The 23,778-nt window shown below is 40.5% G+C and overlaps 1 protein-coding gene across 2 annotated transcripts in view; it reads right to left on the bottom strand.

Annotated features, from left to right (window-relative positions):
- Positions 1-23,778, bottom strand: part of DNAH3 (dynein axonemal heavy chain 3) — a 220,557-nt gene that overhangs the window by 129,461 nt on the left and 67,318 nt on the right. For both annotated transcript variants that reach the window (XM_077141603.1, XM_077141602.1), the window contains exons 19-27: positions 18,740-18,951; positions 14,738-14,829; positions 12,561-12,675; positions 10,472-10,588; positions 9,488-9,667; positions 7,266-7,402; positions 5,601-5,802; positions 4,455-4,547; positions 2,980-3,090 (exon numbers count right to left, since the gene is read on the bottom strand). In XM_077141603.1, the coding sequence (XP_076997718.1) occupies positions 2,980-3,090; positions 4,455-4,547; positions 5,601-5,802; positions 7,266-7,402; positions 9,488-9,667; positions 10,472-10,588; positions 12,561-12,675; positions 14,738-14,829; positions 18,740-18,951 (1,259 nt within the window). The remainder of the gene's footprint in view (positions 1-2,979; positions 3,091-4,454; positions 4,548-5,600; positions 5,803-7,265; positions 7,403-9,487; positions 9,668-10,471; positions 10,589-12,560; positions 12,676-14,737; positions 14,830-18,739; positions 18,952-23,778) is intronic.

The raw sequence follows: 23,778 nt of genomic DNA, 5'->3' as shown, positions 1-23,778 counted from the left end.
ATTTGCTTTATACTAAACTAATTCTTGACTCTTGTAGGAAATCTACTAACCTCTGCCCCTGGGACAAAATAAAGGCACAAGTCTGCGGGTGTCTCTCGTTCTGCTTGGGTGCTGCCCACCTGCTGGTTGAGTTAACCCTACCCCCACCCCATGCCAATCACACTTCCTATTGACCCACCCTCCTTATGGTACCCCTCTCTGCCCTGGACCTCTGAGTATCAAACTATCGTTTCTCATGCATTATGGCCTTGGATTGCCACTGTGTCCCATCTGACCTCCTACACGAACCTAAAGTTAAAATCAGACTTAAGTGTGTCACCCTGGGTGCAAACCCAACATTTCTCCACTCTCTAGCTATGTCATTCTGGGAAATGATTTTAACCATCTGAGTCTCAGTCTTCTCATCTGTCAAATGGAGATAATTACAGCTACCCTTGAAGCTCTTTTGAGGATTAAATGAGATAGTATATGTGGAGCACTTGGCACAATGTCTGCTGTGAAGAAAGCACCCAGCAAATAGGCGTGGTTGCTGTTGTTATTATTAATAAAGTACCTGGCTCATAGCAAACACTAAAACAAATCAAAACACACAAAAAATGTACCTTTTCAATGCCCCCCAGTGTCCTGGGTGTAAGGCCCTCTGGGCTGGGGCTGCTCCCCACATTTCCTTTAACCACGGCTACTCTATAGTTCTCTTGGACCAAACTGCCTTCAGTTGCTAGAATGCATCATGTTTTTCATCTTTCCATCTTCAAACTTTTGCAAATTCAAGCTCCTTTCTCTGAAACATTTTCTTAACTATTTCTTATACTGACATACATATAACTCAAAATTTCCCGTCTTAACCACTTTCAAGTGTTCAATTCAGCAGTATTAATTACATTCACAGTATTGTGCTACTGTCACCAATATCCTTTACTCCAACTTTTTCATCACATCTGGCAGAAACTCTGCACCCATTAAGCAATAGCTCCCTCTTTGTCCCTGGTAACCTGCAATCTACTATCTGTCGCTATGAAATTTGCTTATTCTAGGCATTTCATATATGCAAGATAATAATTGTCTTTTTGGGTAGAACTTTCTTCCTCCTATTCTTTGCTTGGCTAATCCCTATTCTGTTTTAGGTCTCTCTTAGATACTGCTTTTCTGGGAAGTCTTTCCCTATCCTGACCCCTCTCTCACTTTCCTCCTCCCACCCCATGCATCCTAGATCCTTGTACTTTTCTCATCACCGGTCTATAAAAGAGCCTTTTTCTCTCTCCCACTAGAGGACAGAGATCACGTCTGTCTTATCCACCTCAAATTCCCTTTGCCTAGTAGCAGAGTCCCAGCACAACGCAGGTGCTAAACAAATATTTGTTAAATGAATAATGAATGGATGGATGACTATCCTGTATCCTATACCAACAACCACCTTCCTTCAGGATGTCCAGGCACATCATTGAATGTATGTGCTCTCCAGGCCTTGATTGTGCAATGGGAAGCAATCTCCCCTCTTTACAGGCACAGAGATGCAGTTGCACAATTCAGAAATTTTTGTTTTTTTAATATGTCTCCCTACATGGCTGTATTTCTGTATCTATACATATACACATACACAGAGGCAGATACGTGATATGTATATCATAGGGAATTTTGTTCACAATGTTTTTTTTGGGGGGGTGCATGAAATTTTAATTTTTTGAGGCTTCAAATGATGTACATGAGAGCTGTTTGCAGAGTATAAAGTGAAACACATCTATTAGGAATTATCAACATAGAATTTGTGTAAATTTGAATCCTGGTCAAATACTGATGTCAATTTTTTCTGTTAAATGTTTTATTTTGAAATAATTTCGAACACAGGACAGTCACAAAAATAATTTAAACCCCATATAAAGAACTCCCCAATCCCACCCAGATATCAAGACCTACCAATATTAACGTTTTACCACATTTGCTTTATCATTCTGTCATCTATCAATCCATCTATCTCATCTATCTATATCTATTATCATTACCTATCTATCTGTCTATTTATCCTGATGTCCTAATTTTAATGTATGAAATAAAATATATTCTGTCCACAGTCAAAATTCTATAGGGGAATAAGGGAGGTCTGATGAGATGATTATGGGAAATAATAGCATGGTAGAGAGAATGGAACTGGAGTTCCATTCATTCAACAAATATTTATTGAGCACCTACTATGTACTGGGCACAGCATTAACCCCTGGAGATATAATATGAGCCAAACAGACATGGTGCCTACCCTATGGGATTTATAGCCTAGCCTCTAAGTACCAAACAACTTACTGGTATCCCATTCAGCTCTCCCACAATAAGATGTGGTGCTACAATTACTTGTATTTTATAGACAAGTTAAGTAACTTGCCCACAGTCACACAGCTGATGAATGAAACTGTTAGGCTTTGAACCCAAGTCTACCTAGATCTTGACCTCTGAAGCTCTGGCATCAATGGCAGGAATTGACTGGAAATGCATGAGTGTGGATTCATGCTCAGGACAGGTCTGAGGGTAAGCAGGCACTTGAGGACTCTTAGAATGACTGGGGGTGAGTTTGTATGGGAATGGGGGTGATGAGAAGGGGAGTTCGATGGTGGCAGAGAAGAGGAAAGCAGGACCGCATGGTCTCTGGGTCTAGGAAGAAGACTGGGGTGAGGGTAGAAGGCTGTATTCTCCATCAGTGGAAATTCTGCCTACTTGACCCTGGAGGCAAACTCATTTGAGTTAATTGGAAAAAGCAATTACACATCAAAGATTTAGAATGCTACTACAGCCCAGAATTTCTCTCTGGCAAGGCCTGTGAGAGTTCTGCCACTATTGAGCTTCAGGATAGCCTCAATCCTAAACCCTCCATCCCACCATCCTGTGAGACACCATTTTATTTAGAAAATATGTCTACTTTAAGTATATGCCATTCAAATCCTAGTATGATGCTTGAATATTCTCTGCAAGCTTCATGACAGGCTCACTTACTGGAAGAGTCTTTTCTGCCAGGGCTTGGGACACCTCCTGGGTCCAAAAGATGGAAGAGACACAGATAACCACTTGGCCAGGCCACTCCAAGACCCAGAGATTACGCGGGACCTGGAAAAGCACAGTGAGGTATAAGATCAGTTTGTCTTGGCCATGTGTGATTTAAACTATAGGCTTCTAACATCTCCCACCATGAAAACAAAATGCTCCCCCACCCTCAGATGCTATAAGGCCTGAAATCTTTGGGCTTACTGCTTTATGCCTCCTTCCCTGAATTTTATGAAGACAAAAACAATGAAAAACCCCATTAGTTCTTTGCTTTTTTTTTTTCCTGCTCCCATCCAGGGATTTTCACGTACTTACAAATGAGGTTGTGTTCTGTTTTCAGGAAGTCTTCATAACTACTGTTTTTGATGACTACATAACATCACAGTGCTATGCCCAGTTTATTTTAGCTATGTCCTTCCCCACTTCTGTTTTTTTGTTTTTGTTTTTGTTTTTTAGCTATAGATCAGGGATCGGCAATCTATGGTCTGCAGGCCAAATCTGACCTGCAGCCTGTTTTAATAAATAAAGTTGTATGTAACAAAGTCTCCTCCATTCATTTACATATTGCCTGGGTTTGTACTGCTTTTTGTCAAAGATAAAGTTAAGTAGCTGTGATGGAGTGTGTGGCTTTCAGAGCTGAAAATATTTACTGTCTGGCCCTTTACAGAAAAAGTATGCCAATTCTTGTTTACAAATGTATTTCATGAAGTAATTTCACACATGTAGCTGTTTTTCTTTGAGTTTTTGATTTAGAATACATAATCCAAAAAAGGATTGGCCTTTCATTTACAATGCAAATACTAGCACCAGAGAGGGACTGCATGAGATCTGTAATAGTCTAGTGGGAAGGTGTCAACTGAATATTCTTCTGTTTGATGGAAGCCGTCCTGGGAATGGGGTCCAGGGCCTGAAAGTTGGAAGACAAGGTGTCTAAAGTAGAGGGGACAGCATGAAGGTATAGTTCGCCAATTTGACATTAACCTTGCTAGGGTCAGAATGAAGGATGCTGTGACACAGGTTCTTTTCTCTGAGGGCTTATGTAGCACCTGTTTCCCCTTAAAGCTTGATGAGTGATGCCATTCAGGGCACATGTAATGTCACTGAAAAACCTAGAGGTGGAAAATGTTTAGTTGGACAGGACTCTAAAGATACCTGAGCCATCAATTCCCATCCACAGAAAGGATGATCCACAGCAACCAGGGGGTCCTGGTAAGAGCTGCCTCTCCTATCAGCTGCTTCCAACTGCAACCCTTTCACTAAAACTAAATTCATTCCCCTGGGATTTACCGGGAAAGGGGTAGAGGGATCAAGGTGTCACCCAGCAGGAGCAGGGTGGGTTTCGGCAGAGGGCCGAAAGAATGGATCTCTTCAACCTTCTTCTTAAAGTTCCCGTTACTGTATCAATGTGTACACCGATTCTTGTTTACCTTGGTATATGCTTCAATCCCAAGTTTAATAACTTCTCGCATGCTGGCGAGCATCATCTGCTCCACCTGCTGCAGCCACTTTTCCACCATGCCCTGTGGGGCAAGACAAACCAAGAGGCAGCAACAGTTAGCCATGGCCAGGAGGGAGGGATAGGGGGGCGTGTAGAGTTCAGCTCTCTTGTGGACAGGGCTGAAGGGAGGCCAAAGATTCGCCACACCTTCAAGCTGATTTTCTTTCACCATTTTACATTTATTTACTATTTTCCTATACCCCTCCACCTTGTAGAGGCAATAGGGGATCTTTAACATGCATTTCTTTCATGGCATTTTCTGAAACAGACAATTTCTTCGGAGGCAAACAAACCATTTAAATTTCAGTTAATAAAATCAATCACTCATTTCTAACAAACAGTTCTGATTTATGCATTATTCCAGTGGTTTCCAAACTTTTGCTGTGCATTGGAATCATCTGGAGACCTTTAAAAAAACATGGCTCCTTGGCTCCACCCCCAGATATTCTGATTGAATTGGAAGGGGATACTGCCTGGGCACTGGCAGGTATTTTAAAGTTCCATAGCTCATTTGAATATACAGAAAATAATTTATTTTTAGAATTTTGTAGCCCAAACTGTAGCTGTTGGCTAGCTGGTGTCTGGTTTGGTGATGTGACTTCTAGTTGTTGAGCTTTTATGGATAGGTGAATGGCAAAAATAAAAGTCAATGAAGCGAGGCAAAGAGTTTCATTGAGTCCATGAAGTTTCAGTGACCTTTAAAAAATAGCTGTTCCTAGGAGCTGTCTGATTGAATCAACCTTAGCTGGGCTTTGCTCATGGAAATATAAACTGTGTAAGTTGCTTGGACCTGATTTCTACTACTGCCTCCACAACAGATTTGGTGGAAATACTTTCCACAAATTTAGTGTGTCACTTGGATTGCGGTATAAACCCCATTTTAGACATGGGTAAACTGAGTCTTAAATAGATAGAGTAATATACCAAAAAGCTCCCCAGTTGTTAAAGCATGGAACTGGGAGTCACATCCATGCAGCCTAGAACTAGAGTCCCAGTGCTTAACTAATATGCTGTCTTCCCTTCTCTGTTTTACTCTCTTATGGAAAAAAGAACCAAAAGTGGGTAAGGGGGTTACTTTGGCTTTAGCTGGGTAGATTCTCTGTTTGAATGGAACAGTTTCTTTTTCTGAGCTGATCATCCCCACAATTTCCAGATCGTCTGTAAACTCCAGCTTGGCAATTCCTTCAAAGCACTTCTTCAAGTGTGGCTGGACTCGGAGGGGATCCTTTGTCTCTGATAAGATCTCTAGTAGCTCATCATTTGACAGGAAGAAGAACCTATTTCAAAGCAAAGGAAGAGGGAACTGGGATCTCTTCTGTGAACTTCCATTTCCAACAAGGTGATACTCCCCTCTGTCTCTGTTATGTGTGATAACAAATGAGGCTTAATGGCCATAAGAGTAATAATGAATGCATTTGTATAATTTTAAATTAAATGAACTATTTAGCTCTCTACATTTTCAAGGTAAAATTAATTTAAATATATGATTATCAACAACATTTTCAACGTGTTTACTGAGTGTTTAATTTTGTTTCATAAGCATGCATAAATAAATACTGAGCTATTCTTATCCCTGAATGTGTGTTTAATTTTGGGGGAGATTATAGCCCAGAGAGGTGCAATGGCTGGGTTTGAATTCCAGTTTTGCCATTTACCAATTCTGTGTCATCGGGCAAGTTACTGTTTCTTCACTTATAAAATAAAACAATAATGATGCTTTCCAACTTCACAAGGTTTTTGCCAGGATTAAATAAGCTTATATGTGTAAAGCACTTAGAGAAGTGTCCTGGCATATGGGAAGTGCTATATAACTGACTATTATTAATATTTTTTATTAGGAATAACAGTAGTGGGAATGGGCATAGTAGATCAAACTTCAGGGATTTGCTAAGTTTACTCTCTTTGGATATTTTGTGCTTCCAGATCATTGCAGAAAGGCCTGTTGGATAACACCACACGAAATAGACACCAAGGACGTTTCTGAGTCCATAGATATATAGATGGAAAGCAGGAGGTTCACCTTCTCCCCATAGAAAGGAACACTAAAACTTAATTTTTTAAAGGCAAATTAGGATCAAACCTACATCTTAGTCACAGCTAAATAAAATGGAGTAATCATCTATGGTGAATTAAATACGAATGGATTCTTGGAAATGAGGCCTCTCCTTTTTGGAATTAGCCCTCTAAAACCACTTTGAATTTTACTCAACAAAACATTGACTTTTATAGAAAAAGAGTCCAACATTTACAGATAAACTTACTGGAAACTGGAAAATTAGATGATAAAAAAATTAGCTGATATTTCTTAGACACAGTTTAGATGCTAAACGCTTTACATGCTCATTTGATCTGCACTACAAATATATGAGGTAGGGACCACTGTTCTATCCTTATTTAACAATGGAGAACCTGAGGTTCGGATAGATTTGCTGAAGTTATCATGGTTAATAAGTGGAAGAGCTCAAATCAAGGACTCTCTAACTCCAAAGGCCAGGCTCATAATCATGACTACTATGTCACTTAATTGGGTAAATGACTATGGCTGTTGGTCAAAGACTGTACTCAGTCCCCACTGCTGTCTCTTCAACCTCATTCTAAACAAGGACATAGATGCCTCACCTCTGACTGTTGTCTCATGAGGTATGGGAAACCAGGAGGGAATAGAAGCCAACGCTCAGTATGAAAAATGTGATTCCACCTACATACAGGCGGCTACTTCAAAGAAAAGAACGCTGAATACCTGGGGAAAAATAGTCTTTTCTTTTCCAAGTAATCATTCAGCCCCTTCTGGATGTCCTCCAACAGAAGGTTGGCTTCTTGAAGCTTCTCAGACATCCTTGGCTGGTCTGCTGCCATCAGAACCCTGGCATCTTTCACCTGGGCTCCATTAAGAAGAGTGAGAATCATTATGGACTTCACTTCTGACACTAACATCATCCCAAGTTCTAGATTAGTTATTGAGCCAGTTCATCAAAAAATGACCCCTGCTCAGCTAACTGCCACCTCATTCCTATGGGAGTGAAAAAAGATATGAGCTGCTTAACAGATGCTACTCTCTGCCTTGTACACCTGGTGAACTTCTCATCCTTCAAGATTTAGCTCCAATGTCACTGCCTTTGGAGGCCTTTCTTGACCCTCCCAGATAATGAAATCACTCCTCTGTATTCTAAAAATTGCATTTATTTATATTATAGCTCTTATTCATCTAACTTGTCTGATCTTACAGTCAAGCTCGTGTAAACTGACCTTGTTCCTCTTTCCATGGTGGACTGGACCGGGGTTGGGCACCTGAAACAAACTGAGCCCACTATATTTTAAATTTTAGCAGTTTGAATTCAGACTATGGCATTCTATGCTGGTCTGGGCTGGCCTCTCAAATGAGGGGACTTTGGAACTGTGTGAGGGCCTCTTTCACCATGTGAATGAGTGACAGAGCAAGCCAGTCTGCGGAGAGAGATTGAAGAAGGCGCGAGAAGAGGAGTAGAGATGAGAGGCCTGGAAAGCGCATGTTGAGTTCTTGCTAGCTTACCAATTTCTAGATCCATCCTTTATAAGGCCTGGCTGCATTTCTGCTCTTGAGTTCCATGAGACACCCATTTGGTCATTTTGTTTGAGTTACTTCAAGCGGGTTTCTCTTACATACAGCCAAAGAGCCTTAACTGATATTGAGATGGTAGAAGCAGGGCAAAATGAGAGTTGGTTCCACTGGCTGGGCTGATATAAATTCCTACTTATCATTCCTGCAAATGATCAGGGCAGATGAATTCTTCTGAGACAAGTAAGTGAGTGACTGAATTATGTACCCCCCTCCAAAGATATGTTCTTAATCCGCATTGCTGTAGGTGTGAACTTATTTGTAAATAGGACCTTTGAAGATGTTATTGTTAAGATGGCACCAATTGAATTAGGGTGGCTCTGAATCCATACTCCTGTAAGCTTTGTAAGAGAAGGCTACACTGGAAGAAGCCAGAAGTAAATGGAAACTGGAAGAACAGATACAAGGAGAGAGACATAGGAATTTGATAGGAGGCAGAGATGTAAGCCAAGGAGTCCCAAGGATTGGGGAAAGCCAGCACAAAAATGCCACACATTTGGGGGAAAAAGCATGGCTTTGGTTATGCCTAGATTTTGGACATCTAGCCTTTCAGACTGTGAGCCAATAAATTTCCGTTGTTAAGCCAAATCAGTGTGTAGTATTTTTCAGAGCAGCCTGAGAAACTAAGACAAAAGTTTTTATAAGTTTGTCACAACTTGAGCATGCTTGAATTAAAAAAGAAAAAAGATATGAGCTGCTTAACAGATGCTACTCTCTGCCTTGTACACCTGGTGAACTTCTCATCCTTCAAGATTTAGCTCCAATGTCACCGCCTTTGGAGGCCTTTCTTGACCCTCCCAGACAATGAAATCACTCCTCTGTATTCTAAAAATTGCATTTATTTATATTATAGCTCTTATTCATCTAACTTGTCTGACCTTCTCCTCTGAAGGCAGTGAATTCTATCAGGTAGAAATCATCTTCCAGTCATTGTCAAGTATTTTCTGACTCCTATAATGGTGTCTGAGTCATCATAGGTACTGAATAAACATTAGTGGAATGACTGGGTGACTAAGTCTGGATAACTATTTGAATTCTAAAAGGATTTTCCATCTCTAAAAACCTTACTGCATTATCCTGTAACAAAGTCTTCTACCTCATTAGAAGTGACAGCTAAATAATACAAACTGCTAATAGTCATGTCTAGGGAGATGGGATTCCAAAAGCCTTCTACTTTCTGTATTTACATATTTCTACGTCTGAATTTTTTTATAACAATGATAACTTTTGAAATGAGAAAAACGACATAAAAATATCAAATTTGCAAAAATCCAACTGACACACAAGTTTCAGGGAACAGGACTATGATGCTCAATGAGGAAAGCATTCCACACGTTAGAGAGATTTACCAGGGAGCAAAAACTTACCGCTTGGGACATGATTGATTTCCAATAACCATCAACAATGGCAAATTTCCTGCCCTCTTCTGGCATCTGGGCTATGATGTCCTCTGAACTGAAGATAGGTTCCAGGTACAGCCAGGTGGCTTGGCATTTCAACCAGGCATCCAAAATTTCCTGCATGCGAAGTAGCTTTTCTTCCCACTTCTGTGAAGTTAGTATTTCATAACTGAATCATTAGCCTGCCACTCTGCATCACAGGCCCACATCAAACAAGTGGAGGGATGGATTCATTCATTCATTCATTCATTTAACAATACCTATTAAGGGCCCCATATATTCTAGTCACTGTTCTATACACTGGGGATAAAGCAATGAATGAAACAGACCAGAGTCCTTGCCCCTCATGGATCCCCCATACCAGTGGAATAGTAATGATAACGATAATAATAGTAACAGATAAAATGCTTACTATGTGCCAAGTGCTGAGTATTTTACATAGGTAAAACCAATTAACCCTCCAAACAGCTTTATGAGGGAGATATTATTATAAATCTCACTTCATGGATGCAGAAACTGAGACACAACAGCTCTAGTAACTTGTCCAAGGTCATATAAGTAATTAATGTCAGAGCCAGAATTTGCACCCCGTCCATCTGGCTCCAGAGACTGTGCCTTTAGCCTATGCTACTTTACACAAACAATGATCAAATGCGACCAAATCCCTACCCCCAATTAGTTTACATTCTAGTTTGCTGTAGTTCACAGGATAGTCACTTAATTTCCAAATGTATTTTTATTCGATGCATTCAAAACAACTCAGCTTCTTTTATGGCAGGCTGTTCCAAAGGCTAAGAATGCCATGCACTTGGTTGGGTGGCTATTGCTTTTAGTTTTGTGTTAATTTTTTTTTTTCCAATCAGGAGAGAGTTTCCTTGTAAGCTTCTCCTACCTCTGAGAAATCCAGAGCTGATGGGACATCACAAAATACGCCACCTCATTTACTCTTACCCGGCATTCTGCTTCTATTGGTTTGACGAATGGAGAGACACACATAGTCTGGGTCTTTATCACATGGTCATCGAGCAGCAGTTGAATGTCATCGACTGCACACAGGATGTTTGTATCCTGCAAAGATACCCCCACACCACTGAAATCATGAGACCTCTACTTTGCAAGCTGATCCCCAAAGGCCTGATAGCTCAGCTCTCCGCTCCAGTAGGACAGCTATCTCCGTTTTGCAGGGGACGGGATTTCTGTTTATTTCCTTGAAAATTGTTCTTAAAAGACATTTATTTTCTACCCCCTTTGCAGAAATCCAATATGGTCTCAGACAAGCAAAGTGCATCTGTTGGGAAAAGGAACACTTCTGCCCCTTCCCTGTGCTTCTGCTTCTCTGCCCACTTGCTTTCCCTGTTCTCCCTCAGGCAGGATCAACTGCTAATCTGACCATTAGGCCTAGACTGTGATTGTTGAAATGTGTGGTGAAGTGCCCTGGGATACGGCAGCAAATGCACAGCAACTCATTGTGGGTACTTTCAACTTATATATATATATATTTTTTTTTTTTTCAAACAGTGGCTAAGTTGAAGGGTTATGAATAATTTAAGTGGTTTAGACCTAGTTTCTTAATACACAGAATGATTAGGTTTTTTTTTTTTTTTGGTCTAGGGGAGTTTGGGACCCTCAGCCCTGTACATTCGTGGCCATATTTTGCTGGTAAATGGGGTTACCTGTGCCTGGCAATACCCTGGTGGGTTCAAGTGGCCAGCAAGCTGCTGAGGGTCTGTCTCCCTGAGGCAGGTCTGGTCTCTCTGTTTTTACTTCCTTCAAGCCTACATCTGGGTGGTAAATCGGGTGTAGAATATAATCTCTCATCTGCCTTTGGCTGGAGGCTCTGCACTGGGAGGCTTGTCCAGCTACTCATAAAGTGGTACCTTGATTCCCACTTTGCCACTGCACGCAGAAACTCTGAGGATTAGCCAGGTGTAACCGAGCTGTTCCCAGGTCTACTTAACTCCTCATTTCAGCCCGGCAGCCTTGACAGTGGCTAGGCCAGGGAGATCATGTAGCACCAAGGTCAAGGCAGATGAGGAATGTTGGTTCTGAGACCCACTGCAGCCTGGCTTTCCTGGGAAAGGTGCAGTAACTAACCCAGGTGTCCCCAGTTCTCATCCCTCCTGTGGACCCATCTTACTTCTTAGCCAACTAATAGTTCTTATCCATCGGGACTACTGAAACTGAAGGGGAAAAGAAGTCACAAAAGGGTAAAATGCAGCTGGGGAAGCGGGGACCAGAAGTCTTTAGAATGTTGATTTTCAATGCAGGCCTCACATCAGAAAAGCCAGAGGATAATGACACTTTCTGGGGGTGGAGGGGCTAGGAAGAATCAACTGGATTATTTTTTAAAGCTTCCCAGATGATTGTACTATGCAGCCAGGTTTGACAAGCATGGCTTTCAGAGCTGATGGTCTGCAATATGTGACTTTCTGCCTGTTGCCTCCGGGATTTACAGCTCATGCTGAGTGCAAACATATCCTTCTGGCCCCATCCCAACAGCAAGCTGGAAGGCAGCTGAGCGAACATTTCTGGTTTATAACCTCCACCTGCACTACATGAACCCACATGTTCTTTACAAATGCCAGTGAAAAGACTTACGTTTACACCCTCGCCATCCAAACTGTGGTCCATGCACCACAGCTTTAGCATCACCTGGGAGCTTGTTAAAACTGTGCAACTTTAACTAGATCTCCAGATGGTTCCTGTGCAGGTAGACACTGGAGAAGCCCTACCACAGGACCTTGCCCACCCCAGCTATATTCTGAGGGATCTGGGAGCTTTGGGAAGGAACACATGCCCCCGTAGCCTACCAGAAAGCTTCCTGCTCTGTACCAAAAGGTCGTTCAGGTTTGAAAATGCAACTGTCTGGTGGTGACTGGGAGAAGGGGTGACTGGAAGGGAAAGCAGACAGGAGCAAACAGCAAGATGTAAGGGATCAGTCCTCCCTGAGGCCTACTGCAAATCTGAATAAATCATCTCTGTAATTTGCAGAATGAATGGGGCTGCTTTCAGGGAGCCGGGCAGTTGGAGTCACACTCACCGTATCCCTGTATTTCACGAAGTTGAAAGTCATGTTGACCCAGTCCAGCCTCATTTTCTCCAGGTTTTTCTCCAGAGAATATTCTTTACTGGCTGCTGCACCAATGGGTTCCAGTCTAAAGAGAAAACACAATAGCAGGAGGCAGAGAAAACTTGTTGAAGGGGGAGTTTCAGCTCAGCTTTAGGAGGAATTAAAAAAATCCTTAGTTTTACCAGCATGTTTACTATTTTACTCTGAAGTTTGTCAGCTACCTTGAATGTCTTGCAGGGTTTCTCACCCTTGCCATGGGTGACATTTTGGGCTGGATAAGTCTTTGCAGTGGTGGGGCGGTTCTATGCATAGTAGGATGTTTAGCAGCATCCCTGGCCTCTATTTACTCCATGCCAGTAGCAGACCTCACCTCTGTCCACCATCCCTGGCACTTGTGACAACCAAATATATCTTTACATGGTACCAAATGTCCCCTGGGGGTGGAAAATCTCTCCCAGTTGACAGCTACTGTTTTAAGGCTCTCTAAGATAAGACCTCTTCTTTCCATTTTTGCTTACCCCTTACTTGTTCACATGCTGCTTTTTCATTCTAGACTTCGAACTTCTATTAATTTATGTGATGGCTTTTGCTCCACTTCCTGCTCCCTCCCCTTCTCAAAGGCACCCAATAGCTTTCCTGATACACTGGGTCTACCCACCACAGTCCTTTGGTTCTGTGGTGAGAGAGGAAAGGGGAAGACACATTCCTCTCTTCTTTCCTTTACCCAGAGAACTGTGCTGTGGGTAAAGGGTTGGGAAGAAAAACTCTTGGAAGGAGAAGTAGGGAGTCATTCCCTCTGCCTCAGTACCCATCTTCTATTGCATTCCAGAACTCAGGATTTTCTGCATTTTATTTATAGGTCAGGAAACAGCGGCTGAGAGGAAGCGAGTGCTGCGTAAAATGCAGTGCTGGTGGGTGTTGGAAACAGGTCTAGAAACCAGTTCTCTTGACTCCCAATCTTGGATTTCTTATTCTCCTACTATGTGCCTTCTCTCCTTTTGGTCAGAAGGAGCAATCGGACTGTTATTATTCCCACAGTTCCCAGGTGGTCAGCCAAATGGGGTCAACTACAGAGAACAAAGGAGCCCTCACTTAGCCTCCTGAATGGAGGCAGGCTAGGTACAAATAATTCCAAACAATGACTAATCAAGACTTCAGCAGTAGAGCTATCATTCTAAACGCTGCCTTCTTGGGAGACAACCAAATGAGTGGGCAGCATAGGGAGAGCAATTAATTAGCGAAGACAGGTGCCATCCCAGATGAGTAGGAGACGAGGAGTCCTGAGGTCTGGCCTCCGGTGCTCCACGGCTGTGTGACTTCGGCCAAGTCCTGTGCGAGATCTCAGTATCGTTGATATAATTAAATAAGACAGAAGCTCGCAGCATGTGTGATGAACCACCCAAATCAGTTCGAGAGTCCATAAAGTGTATCAGGAGATGGCCTTGCCTAAACATGTTGGAGAGGCTCATCAACCGCAGGCTGTGAAAAAGCTGTCATAAATACAGGGTGGGACGGAAGTAGGTGGGACCCAGGGAGCATCACACCTTACTAAGAAGCTCATCAACTGCAGGCTGTGATAAAGCTGCAATAAATACAGGGTGGGATGGAGGTGGGAGGGACCTTTAGTGAGCCACACCTCACTAAGAGGTTATGGCTGAGTCCCTGGACATTAAATCCCTTCACGTGACATGCCATACCCCAGGAACCCTCCCAATAGCACTAACCACTAGCTACAATTATTCCTCCCACTTGAGAGATAAGGACACTGAGGAACACAGAGGTAAACAACTTGGTTGATTGGTCACAGGTGAGCACACAGGCACAAAGAAAGGAAGAGTAGATGTGTGTTATCTCAGTCTGTCTCTGAAGATTGGCTTATGTTTTAGGTGATAAAGAGTTAAGGCTCTGGAGTCAGCCTGCTTGTTCTCAAATTGTAGTTCTCAGTTACCAACCGCAATCTGCGCTGAAAATTAAAGTTTCACCAATAGCTAGTTAGCCCCAATGGAGGTGATTTTAAAGAGTCTGAAGTCAAACCAAATCAGAAGGAGAAAAGCAAACAACTTCACATGAAGCCAATCATATGACCATAGGGTCATTAGATACCTGGACCAAAAAAAAAAATTCCCCAAAGAAGAGATGAACCTTACTTGTCAACGAATTTGCCAAATCCAAATTCCAACATGTTCAGGAGGCAAGTCGTTTCAGTGGGTTTTATTTCATAACCAACAATCTCACTGATCTGCAAAGAAAAGAAGAAGACAAGTGTTTGTCATCCAAGATAACGCTGTCCAATAGAACTTTCTGGGACAATGGAATGTTCTCTGAGATGTCCACTAGTAGCCACTGCTCATATGGCGATTAAGCACTGGAGAATGTGGCCAGCATGACCAAGGAACTCGTTTTTAACTTTTATTTCCTTTTAATTAATTTAAATTTGAAGTTAAATAACTGCGTGTAGCTAGTGGCTACTGAATTGGACAGGGTGTGTCTACAAGGTGTTGGGGGCAGCCAGGAGCCCAAGTAAGCAACCTGAACACTGGCTTGCTTTTGTGCTCTTAGGGCCTGGTACATAGCTGGGTCCATGCAGAAGCTGCAGTGAGTGAGTGCTGAATGAAAGGAGGAAGTTATGAGACAAGTGTCTGAGGATGCTAGGAAGGAGGAAAGGCTCCCCACCTCAAAATACACCCCCCCTTCTACCCAAGCTTCCCATTCCTTTGGTTTAAATCCTATCCCAGGCTTCTTTTAAGTGCAAATATCCCAGAGAAAGGTCTTAAATGAAGGCTCTGATGGCTTTTTAAAACTTTTTTTTCAAGGACTGAGAGACCTGGGCAGCATGAAAAACCTTAGCTCCTGCTCAATTCTGTCTCTCTCCGGCCAGGTAGGACAAAAGAGTGTCAGAGCTGAAAGGGATGTGAACCATGCCATGCTCTGTCTTGCTTAGCTCCGTGTTCCTAGTGCCTGCATTTAGTAGGCATCAATAAGCATTTGTGGAGGAATGCCAAATTCAAATGGTTTTCAATCTGGGGTCAGGGGACTCCTGGAGGTCCACAGAAGTAATGCAAATAATAAAAGTAACATTTGTTAAGGACTTACTATGTGGCGGACACTGTTTTTAAGAATTTTATGCACTTACTTCATTCTCCCAACACTATGAGGAAGGTACTACTGTATTATTATTTCTATTTTACAGATAAGGAAACTGGATAAAGAAATTAAGTATCTTGTTCAAGGCCAACCAGCTAATAAATGGCAGGATTGAGAGATGGACCCAATTCTTTCTGACTTGAAAGCATTTATCCATCATACTCCAATCTCTGTCACAGGTTTTCCATGTACAGTTGTGCAGGTTACACACTACGTAACTCTAGAAAGTAGAGTTCATATTAGTCCACAAGGATAGGATTTCCTAGAGTGTGCCATGTACAATTCCAATACCTGAAAGTGCAGCTTAGAACAACACACTGATCATCTCTGGGATTAAATGAATAACCATGCCAAGTACTTGGAATACTGCTTGGTCCATGTAAGGACTCAGAGATTGGTTGTTTTACTTTTGAAATCACCTTTGTTAATTATAGTAATAAATAAGGGTCCTGACTCTCTCATGGCCTAGAGCTGTGCTGTCTAATATGCAGCCACTAGCTACTGATGGCTATTGAGCACTTGAAAGCAGCTGGTACAAATTGAGATGTGTGCAAATGTAAAATAAACATATTTTAAAGACTTAGTATGAAATACATAATATAAAATATCTCATTACTCATTTTTATACTTATTGGATATATTGGGTTAAAATATATTCAAAAATTAGTTTACCTGTTTCATTTTACTTTTTAAAATGCAGCCACTAGAAATCTTAAAATTACGTTATGTGGCTCGTATTATATTTCTATTCAACTGTGCTGTCCTAGAGGCCCAGCTTTGGTATACAGCAGTGCAGTTTCTCCCTAAGGTCAAGACCTATCATGTTAGCAACCCCTTTGCCAAAATCAGCAGTCTGTGCCCTAAATTTTGGGCACTAGACTTTCCTGCTTATATTCTGGGAGATGTTCAAAAACCTCAGCACAGATCCACATCTTCTAGCCTCAAGAGCTCAAGCGGTGTGGACTTCAGGTACTCCTCTCAGTAACTGTGCAAATGGGGTTCCTGAGTCAGGCATTAGGACAGTTCAGCCTGGGGATCTGGTGCTGTCCTTGGGGCAGTTTGTGGGGTGACCTACACTGCAGGCAGGAATGGGCTCTGAGTGGGGGCAGCCCCTGAGTATGACTGGCGGCCTTTGTCCTTTCAAACACCAACCCTCTTGCCCCCAACTCTTAACTGCTCAGTCCATTTGGCTTCCACTTAGGGGTTCAGTGCTGGGAATTCACCTTTCTGGGTCCACACTCCACTCTTACCTAGGGTTCACTGCTCCCTGCTGCCTACCTCTGAACTGATATTATTGTCCCTGTCTCCCCTTCTAGGTAGAGCTAATCAGAAATTAAGGAAGTTGTATGCTGGAGGGGAGAATTAGAACTATTAGGAACTATATAACATATAGTCCACCATACAACAACTTCCTTTATTTCTCCAAGCCTCATTTCTTATCTATGAAATGGAGATAATAAGAATCCCTACTTCACAGGACTATTAGGAGGACGAAATGAGAGAATCCACACAAAACACTCAATGCAATATCCTGTAAATGATTGGTACATAATAATTTTTAGCTTTTATTGTTATTACCATTATTTTATTATCATTCTAAGGAACATCTTTTCCAAACCATCCATCCAAGTGGTCTATACATGAGAATGATGAATGTCTAGGAGGGGTTGGGATTTTTGGGGTGCCCATGTATGAGGTGCTGAGCATAGTATTGTCATGGGGGAAACATGAGGTAGAGAGGATGATTTTTACAGCTCTCCTGGAGCATTTATAAATGCCATTGATGAGAACACTTTTGATACTGTTGTCTCATGGAGAGATCTATCACTTCTAGAGGCCATCTGTCTATCCAGCCTCCCTAATCCCCCAATCAGGCCTAAGTTCTAGTTTGGCTAGGCCCATGGTGAGCCCACAAGTGGAGGGGTGGGCAGCTACCCCCTCACTGATTGCCCTGCTGGGGCATTTCAAGATCAGAAGTCTACCCAGATGACCCTACCATCACCACCACTGCCTTTCTTTACAGCATCCCATCCTTAGCTCTTGAGTTAACATGGCTTTTCTGGGAAACTGAAAGTAGCAGCCCTTTACAGAAAAACCCTGCATTTCTTGAGCATCAAAAACTCTATTCTTTTTAGTTGGTTCTATGGTAGACTGCTCACCTGTCATGCAGGAGACCTGCATTCAATTCCCAGCCCATGCACCCTACCCCTCACACAAAAAAAGAATTCTATCTTCCAAGGGAGGTGAAAATGTTTCTAGCCACTGGGTTAGGGGCTCTAATTCCCTGAAGGCAATATGTGTGTTCTCGGATTGGGCCCTTCCAGGAACAATGTCCTCAGTCTTGTGCACGGTTCTGAGAGAGGGGATTCTAGGCCAATTCAGAGAGGACTCTCCTCCACAGAAAGCCAATCTCATCTCCACCTACCCATAGAACAACTCTTGGTACAGGAAGTTTCAAGACCATCACTAGCCCTTGAATGTGACAATTCTTTTAGAAACTCAGTGGGCTTTCTTTTTTCTGCTTAGTATTCACACCACACTTATCACCCTCACACCCAGCTGCTCATAAAAATCCTGACTATTTTTAAGGAGAATATTTATTATTCTCATTTATAGACTCCAAGGGCTGAAAGAAGAGTGCAGCTATTTTTGAATGCAGTCTGTTTACCCATTAAACTCCACACCAAAGTCAGCCCAAATAGAAATCACCTGGCATTGGTAGCAGCTCCCATCAGCTACTGGCTTAGGAAAGCAGACAAGGAGGTCAGAAACAAACTCAACCATCAGCAAAGGGGTCCCCAAAGAGAAGAGTCAACCTGTTCATGGAGGGGTAGCTAGTCAACCCATATCCCACACATCCCCTTCCTTCAAACACTATCACCCCCCCATTACTATCTGAAATAGCTTCTCATTTCAGAAACCTGACTTCATTGTGTTCCCCACCTTCCAAAGTACTACAATGACCAGATGTGGGAAGGGGTGGCTAGACGTGGTGTGATAGGAACCTGCTGCCAGTGCCGGTCTTTCATCCCTGGGTTGCAAGAAATGCTGAGGATTGGAATGTGCTGCTTGAACTTCTCAATCTTGGCTTTCACATTCTCTGCTAAGCGCCTGGGTGCAGGTACATCAGCTAATGTCTTGGTCAATTTATATATTGTCCTCCACATAGTCCCTATTTCCTCTGCAATTGCTTCAGCATTCAATAAATAAAGTGGCCCTGAAAGAGAAACAAACAGGTTGAGGGGAGGATGAGACCACCAAGTAGATATTAGTCACATGAACCTCTAATTCCCTGAATTTAGAATTACACTTATGACGTGGTATTCTGGAACGAGCACAGGCTTTGGAGTTCGGCCTAGATCTGAATCCACCATGTAGTCAGTGAAACCTGGGGAATGCTACTGAACTTTTCTAAGACTCAGCTGCAGCACCTGTGATATGGGGGTAATAATGGATACCTTGGAGGGTGACTGTAAAAATTAAGTGGGATAACGTAAGTTAACTGGCTAACATAAAGCCTGGAATATAGAGGATGGCAATTTCAGTTTCAGCCATTACTATTAGTTGTAGATGCTGTTATTGTAGTATTAAAACGTGCTCCACAAATGCAGAAAAATATTAACAATAGAGGAAATGTCAGAGAATGGGGAATATGGGAGTTCCTTGTACAGTTCTGGCAGCCTTTATGTAAATTTAAAATTGCTTAAAAATAAATTACCTAAAAAATGCCTCATTAAAAAGTGCTCCCAAACCTTGACTTCCTTCTCTTCCTTTTCCCTTACAGGGAATATTTAGCATTTTAGGTTTCACATTTAGTCCAAATATTTCCATGCTGCTGTTTCCCCTGGGATAGTTCAAATTTCTATTAACTGCTGCATTGTGGTATTGCTAATTCTCAAAAATACTTTTCTTTCAGGGATGCTGAGACTAAATATGGCTTTGTTAACTTAACAGACTTCACCAACCCAACATTTTTATTGAGTAATCAAAAGATTAAAACTTAAAGAAACATAAAAGAAGAAATGTGACTGCCTTTCACAAGCCAGGAACTATTCTATGTGCTAGGTTAGAATGGCAAAGTACTAAATGACAAATGAGTAGATGGTACTGGGAAGGGTTTGGCTGAATTATCATTGTGACTTCACCAGTAGGCTAAGTAAATTATGTAAGGCTAATACTTCATTGTTCCCACTGTATAGAGGTAAAATGGCCTCCTTATTAAGCTAAGGAGAGACACAGTATTTCCCAGTTTAACACAATTCCTCTTAAGTGGTTATTATTTAGAGATAGCCTGAGTTGACTAATCTATACCTGCAGCAAGAGGGAAGTTCTTTGGCTAATTCTAGGATTTTAGGAACTGCTGTTTGAAAATAGGATATATATATATATATATATATATATATATATATATATATATGTATGTATATATATATATATATGTGTATATGAAATATATATGTATATATTTCATGCTCCTTGGTAACTTTTAATCTCATAATTCAGGGGCAAAGACTGTAGCCTGGAACTCTACCTCTGATCTTAAAGGATGAGGCAGCAAGTGGTAATTCCTGTAGTAGTGTGTGGACACACCCAACTTGTATTCAAATAAAGAGGTTGAAGGAAACAAAAGCGAATTTCTGTAATTCTAAGAAACATTGCCAAAGCTTTCCTCAAGGTCACCAATCTTCAACCCCAAAGTCAACAAAGAATAACTTCTAGGCTAACAGGCGAATTTCAGTCCTAATTCCTGAGGAAATGATCCAAGGCAGATAATAAAGGAGAAAACCCACATCTTTACTGGAAATAAAGGATGAGTGCCATCCAAATGTGAGCTACAAGGAGGAATTTCTGTAGGCTAGAGAAGTGGCTTTCAAACTTAAGCATGCATCAGAACCATCTAGAGGGCAGTTAAAACACAGGTTTCTCGTTCATCCCCAGAGTTTCTGAAATAACACTTTCCCAGGCGATGCTGATACTGCCCATCCTGTGGTTATACTTTTAAAACCAACTGCAAGGGAAAAGTAGTAGGAAACCCAGTGCAAAACTCTCACAGCTCATACATGCAGAGGGATGTGTCCAACAAAGCATGAGCACTGCCAAAGTTGGCTTTTAATTTGACCCCTTAAAAAAATTCTACCCAATAACAGCAGAATACACACATTCTTTTCAATTGCACATGGAACATGGCCAAGATAGACCATATCCTGGGTCATAAAACACACCTTAACAAATGTAAAGGATTAGAACTCATACAAAGTGTTCCCTGTGACATTTCATATAATGGAGATAAACTCGATAATGGAATTAAACTAGAATGGTCATAAAACACACCTTAACAAATGTAAAGGATTAGAACTCATACAAAGTGTTCCCTGTAACATTTCATATAATGGAGATAAACTTGATAATGGAATTAAACTAGAATGGTCATAAAACACACCTTAACAAATGTAAAGGATTAGAACTCATACAAAGTGTTCCCTGTGACATTTCATATAATGGAGATAAACTTGATAATGGAATTAAACTAGAATGGTCATAAAACACACCTTAACAAATGTAAAGGATTAGAACTCATACAAAGTGTTCCCTGTGACATTTCATATAATGGAGATAAACTTGATAATGGAATTAAACTAGAAATCACTAATTGAAAAGATAACAGGAAAATCTACAAATACATGGAAATTAAACAATACACTTCTAAATAATCCATGGTTTAGAGGAAGTCTCAAGGGAAATTAGAAACTATGTTGAACTGAACAAAATTTGTGGAATGCAACTACAGAGGAGAAATTTTACAGCATTAGAAAAGGAGAAAGTTCTGAAACTCATGCTTCCATCTTAAGAAACAATAAAAAGAAGAGCAAAATAAAACCAAAGGAAACAAAAAGAAGGAAATAATAAGAGCAGAAATCAGAAACATTGAAAACAGAAAAATGGTAGAGAAGATCAATGAATACAAAAGCTGGTTCTTTGAAAAGATAAAATTGGTAAACCTAAAAAAACATTTATAAATCCGAAGCAAGAATGACAAAGAAAAAAGAGAGAAGACACAAATGAACAATATCAGCAAAAAATACAAGATATTGCTATGGGCGCCTTAGACCTTAAAAATATAATAAAGGAATACTAGAAACAATTCCACACACATAAATTAGACAACTTACATAAATAGAACAATTCTTCAAATCCCACAAACTTTAAAAACTAACTTAAGATGAAACAGATAACTTGAATAGTCCTACAACTATTAAAGAAATTAAGTTTATAATTTCAAAATTTTCCAAAGAGAAAACTCATGGTTCAAATGATTTCACTAGAAAATTCAACCAAACCTTTAAAGAAATAATTACAATTCAAGATAAACTCTTCCAGAAAATAGAAGAGGAGAAAACACTTCCCAATTTAGTTTTAAATGTCAGCACTACTCTTATACAAAAACATTACAAGAAAACTATAGATAACATCACTTCATGAACATAGACACTACAAAATAATATAAGTCATTCAAAATGAACCCATCAATATAGAAAAAGAATAATATGCCATATCCAAGTAGAGTTTATCCTGGTAATTTAGGAATGGTTTAATATTTGAAAATCAATCATTGTAATCCACCATATTAACAGCCTAAAGAAGGGAATCACATTAGTATCAATTGATGAAGAAAAAATATTTGACAAAATCCAACATTCATTCATGATAAAAGCTCTCACAAATGAGGAATAGAAGGGAACTTCCTCAACCTGATAAAAGGCATCTTTTTCTTAATGGTAAAAGACTAAATACATTCTTCCTAAGATCAGGAGCAAGGCAAAGACGTTCACTCTCTTAACTCCTATTGACATTATACTGGAAGTCTTAGGGCAACAAACAGGCATGAAAAATAAGAAACATACAGATTGGAAAGGAAGAAATAAAATGCTACTATATACAGATGACATGATTATTTATATAGCAGAGCCCAAGAAATCTAAAAAAAAAAAGGAGAAAATCCTAGAATGAAAACTTGCAGGATGCATGTTCAACACCTAAAAATCAATGTACTTCTATATACTAGCAAGCAACAATTAGAAACTGATATTTAAATAAGTATTATTTACAATAATGCCCCCAAAATGAAATACTTAGGTATAAATTTAACAAAACACATGCAGGATCTAAATGCTTAAACCTATAAAATGCTGATAAAAGGTAAAGAAGATCTAAATAACTGGAAAGACATTCTGTGTCCATGGATCAGAAGACTCAAGTTGTAAATTCTCCCCAAATTGACCTGTAGATTTAATGCATTTTCAATAAAAATCCCAGCAGGTGTGTGTGCGTGTGTGTAAAATTCTAAAATTTATATGGAAAGGCAACTTATTAGAATAGCCAAAACAAATTTGAAAATGAAGAATAAAGTTGGAGGGTACACTATCTGATTTTAAGATTACTATAAAGCTATAGTGATCAAGACAGTGTGGTATTGGGGAATTACTAGACATATAGATCAATGAAAAAGGATAAAGAATCTGTAAATAGACTTTCTATCATATGGCCAATTAGTTTTTACAAAGGGCAATGGAAAAAGAAAACAGGCTTATCAAAAATGGTGTTGGAGCCATTAGACATCTACATGCAAAAATAATGAACCTCATACCTCATGTAAAAGTTAATTCAAAATGGATCATATATCTAAATATATAGTGTAAAACTATAACACTTCTAGGAAAAAAACATAGGCAAGCATCTTTATGAACTGGGTTAGTCTAAATGTTCTTAGACATAACACCAAATGCACAATCCATAAAAGAGAAATTGATAAACTGACTTAAAATTTAAAACTTTTTATCTGTGAAAGCCACTATTAAGAAAATAAAAAGACAAGGAACAGCCTGGGAGAAAATACTCACAGATTACATAGGTAACAAAGGTCTTGCATCCATAATATATAAAAACCTGTCAAAACTCAACAGCCCAATTTTTAAAATGGGTAAAAGGCAGGAACAGATCTTTCACCAAAGATGACAGAAGGAAAGAAAATAAGCACACGAACGGT

Source organism: Tamandua tetradactyla, chromosome 23 (genome assembly GCF_023851605.1).
Source record: "Tamandua tetradactyla isolate mTamTet1 chromosome 23, mTamTet1.pri, whole genome shotgun sequence".
NCBI lineage: Eukaryota > Metazoa > Chordata > Mammalia > Pilosa > Myrmecophagidae > Tamandua > Tamandua tetradactyla.
Note: the sequence above shows the minus strand (reverse complement) of the source record. Positions and strands in the feature narration are given on the sequence as shown.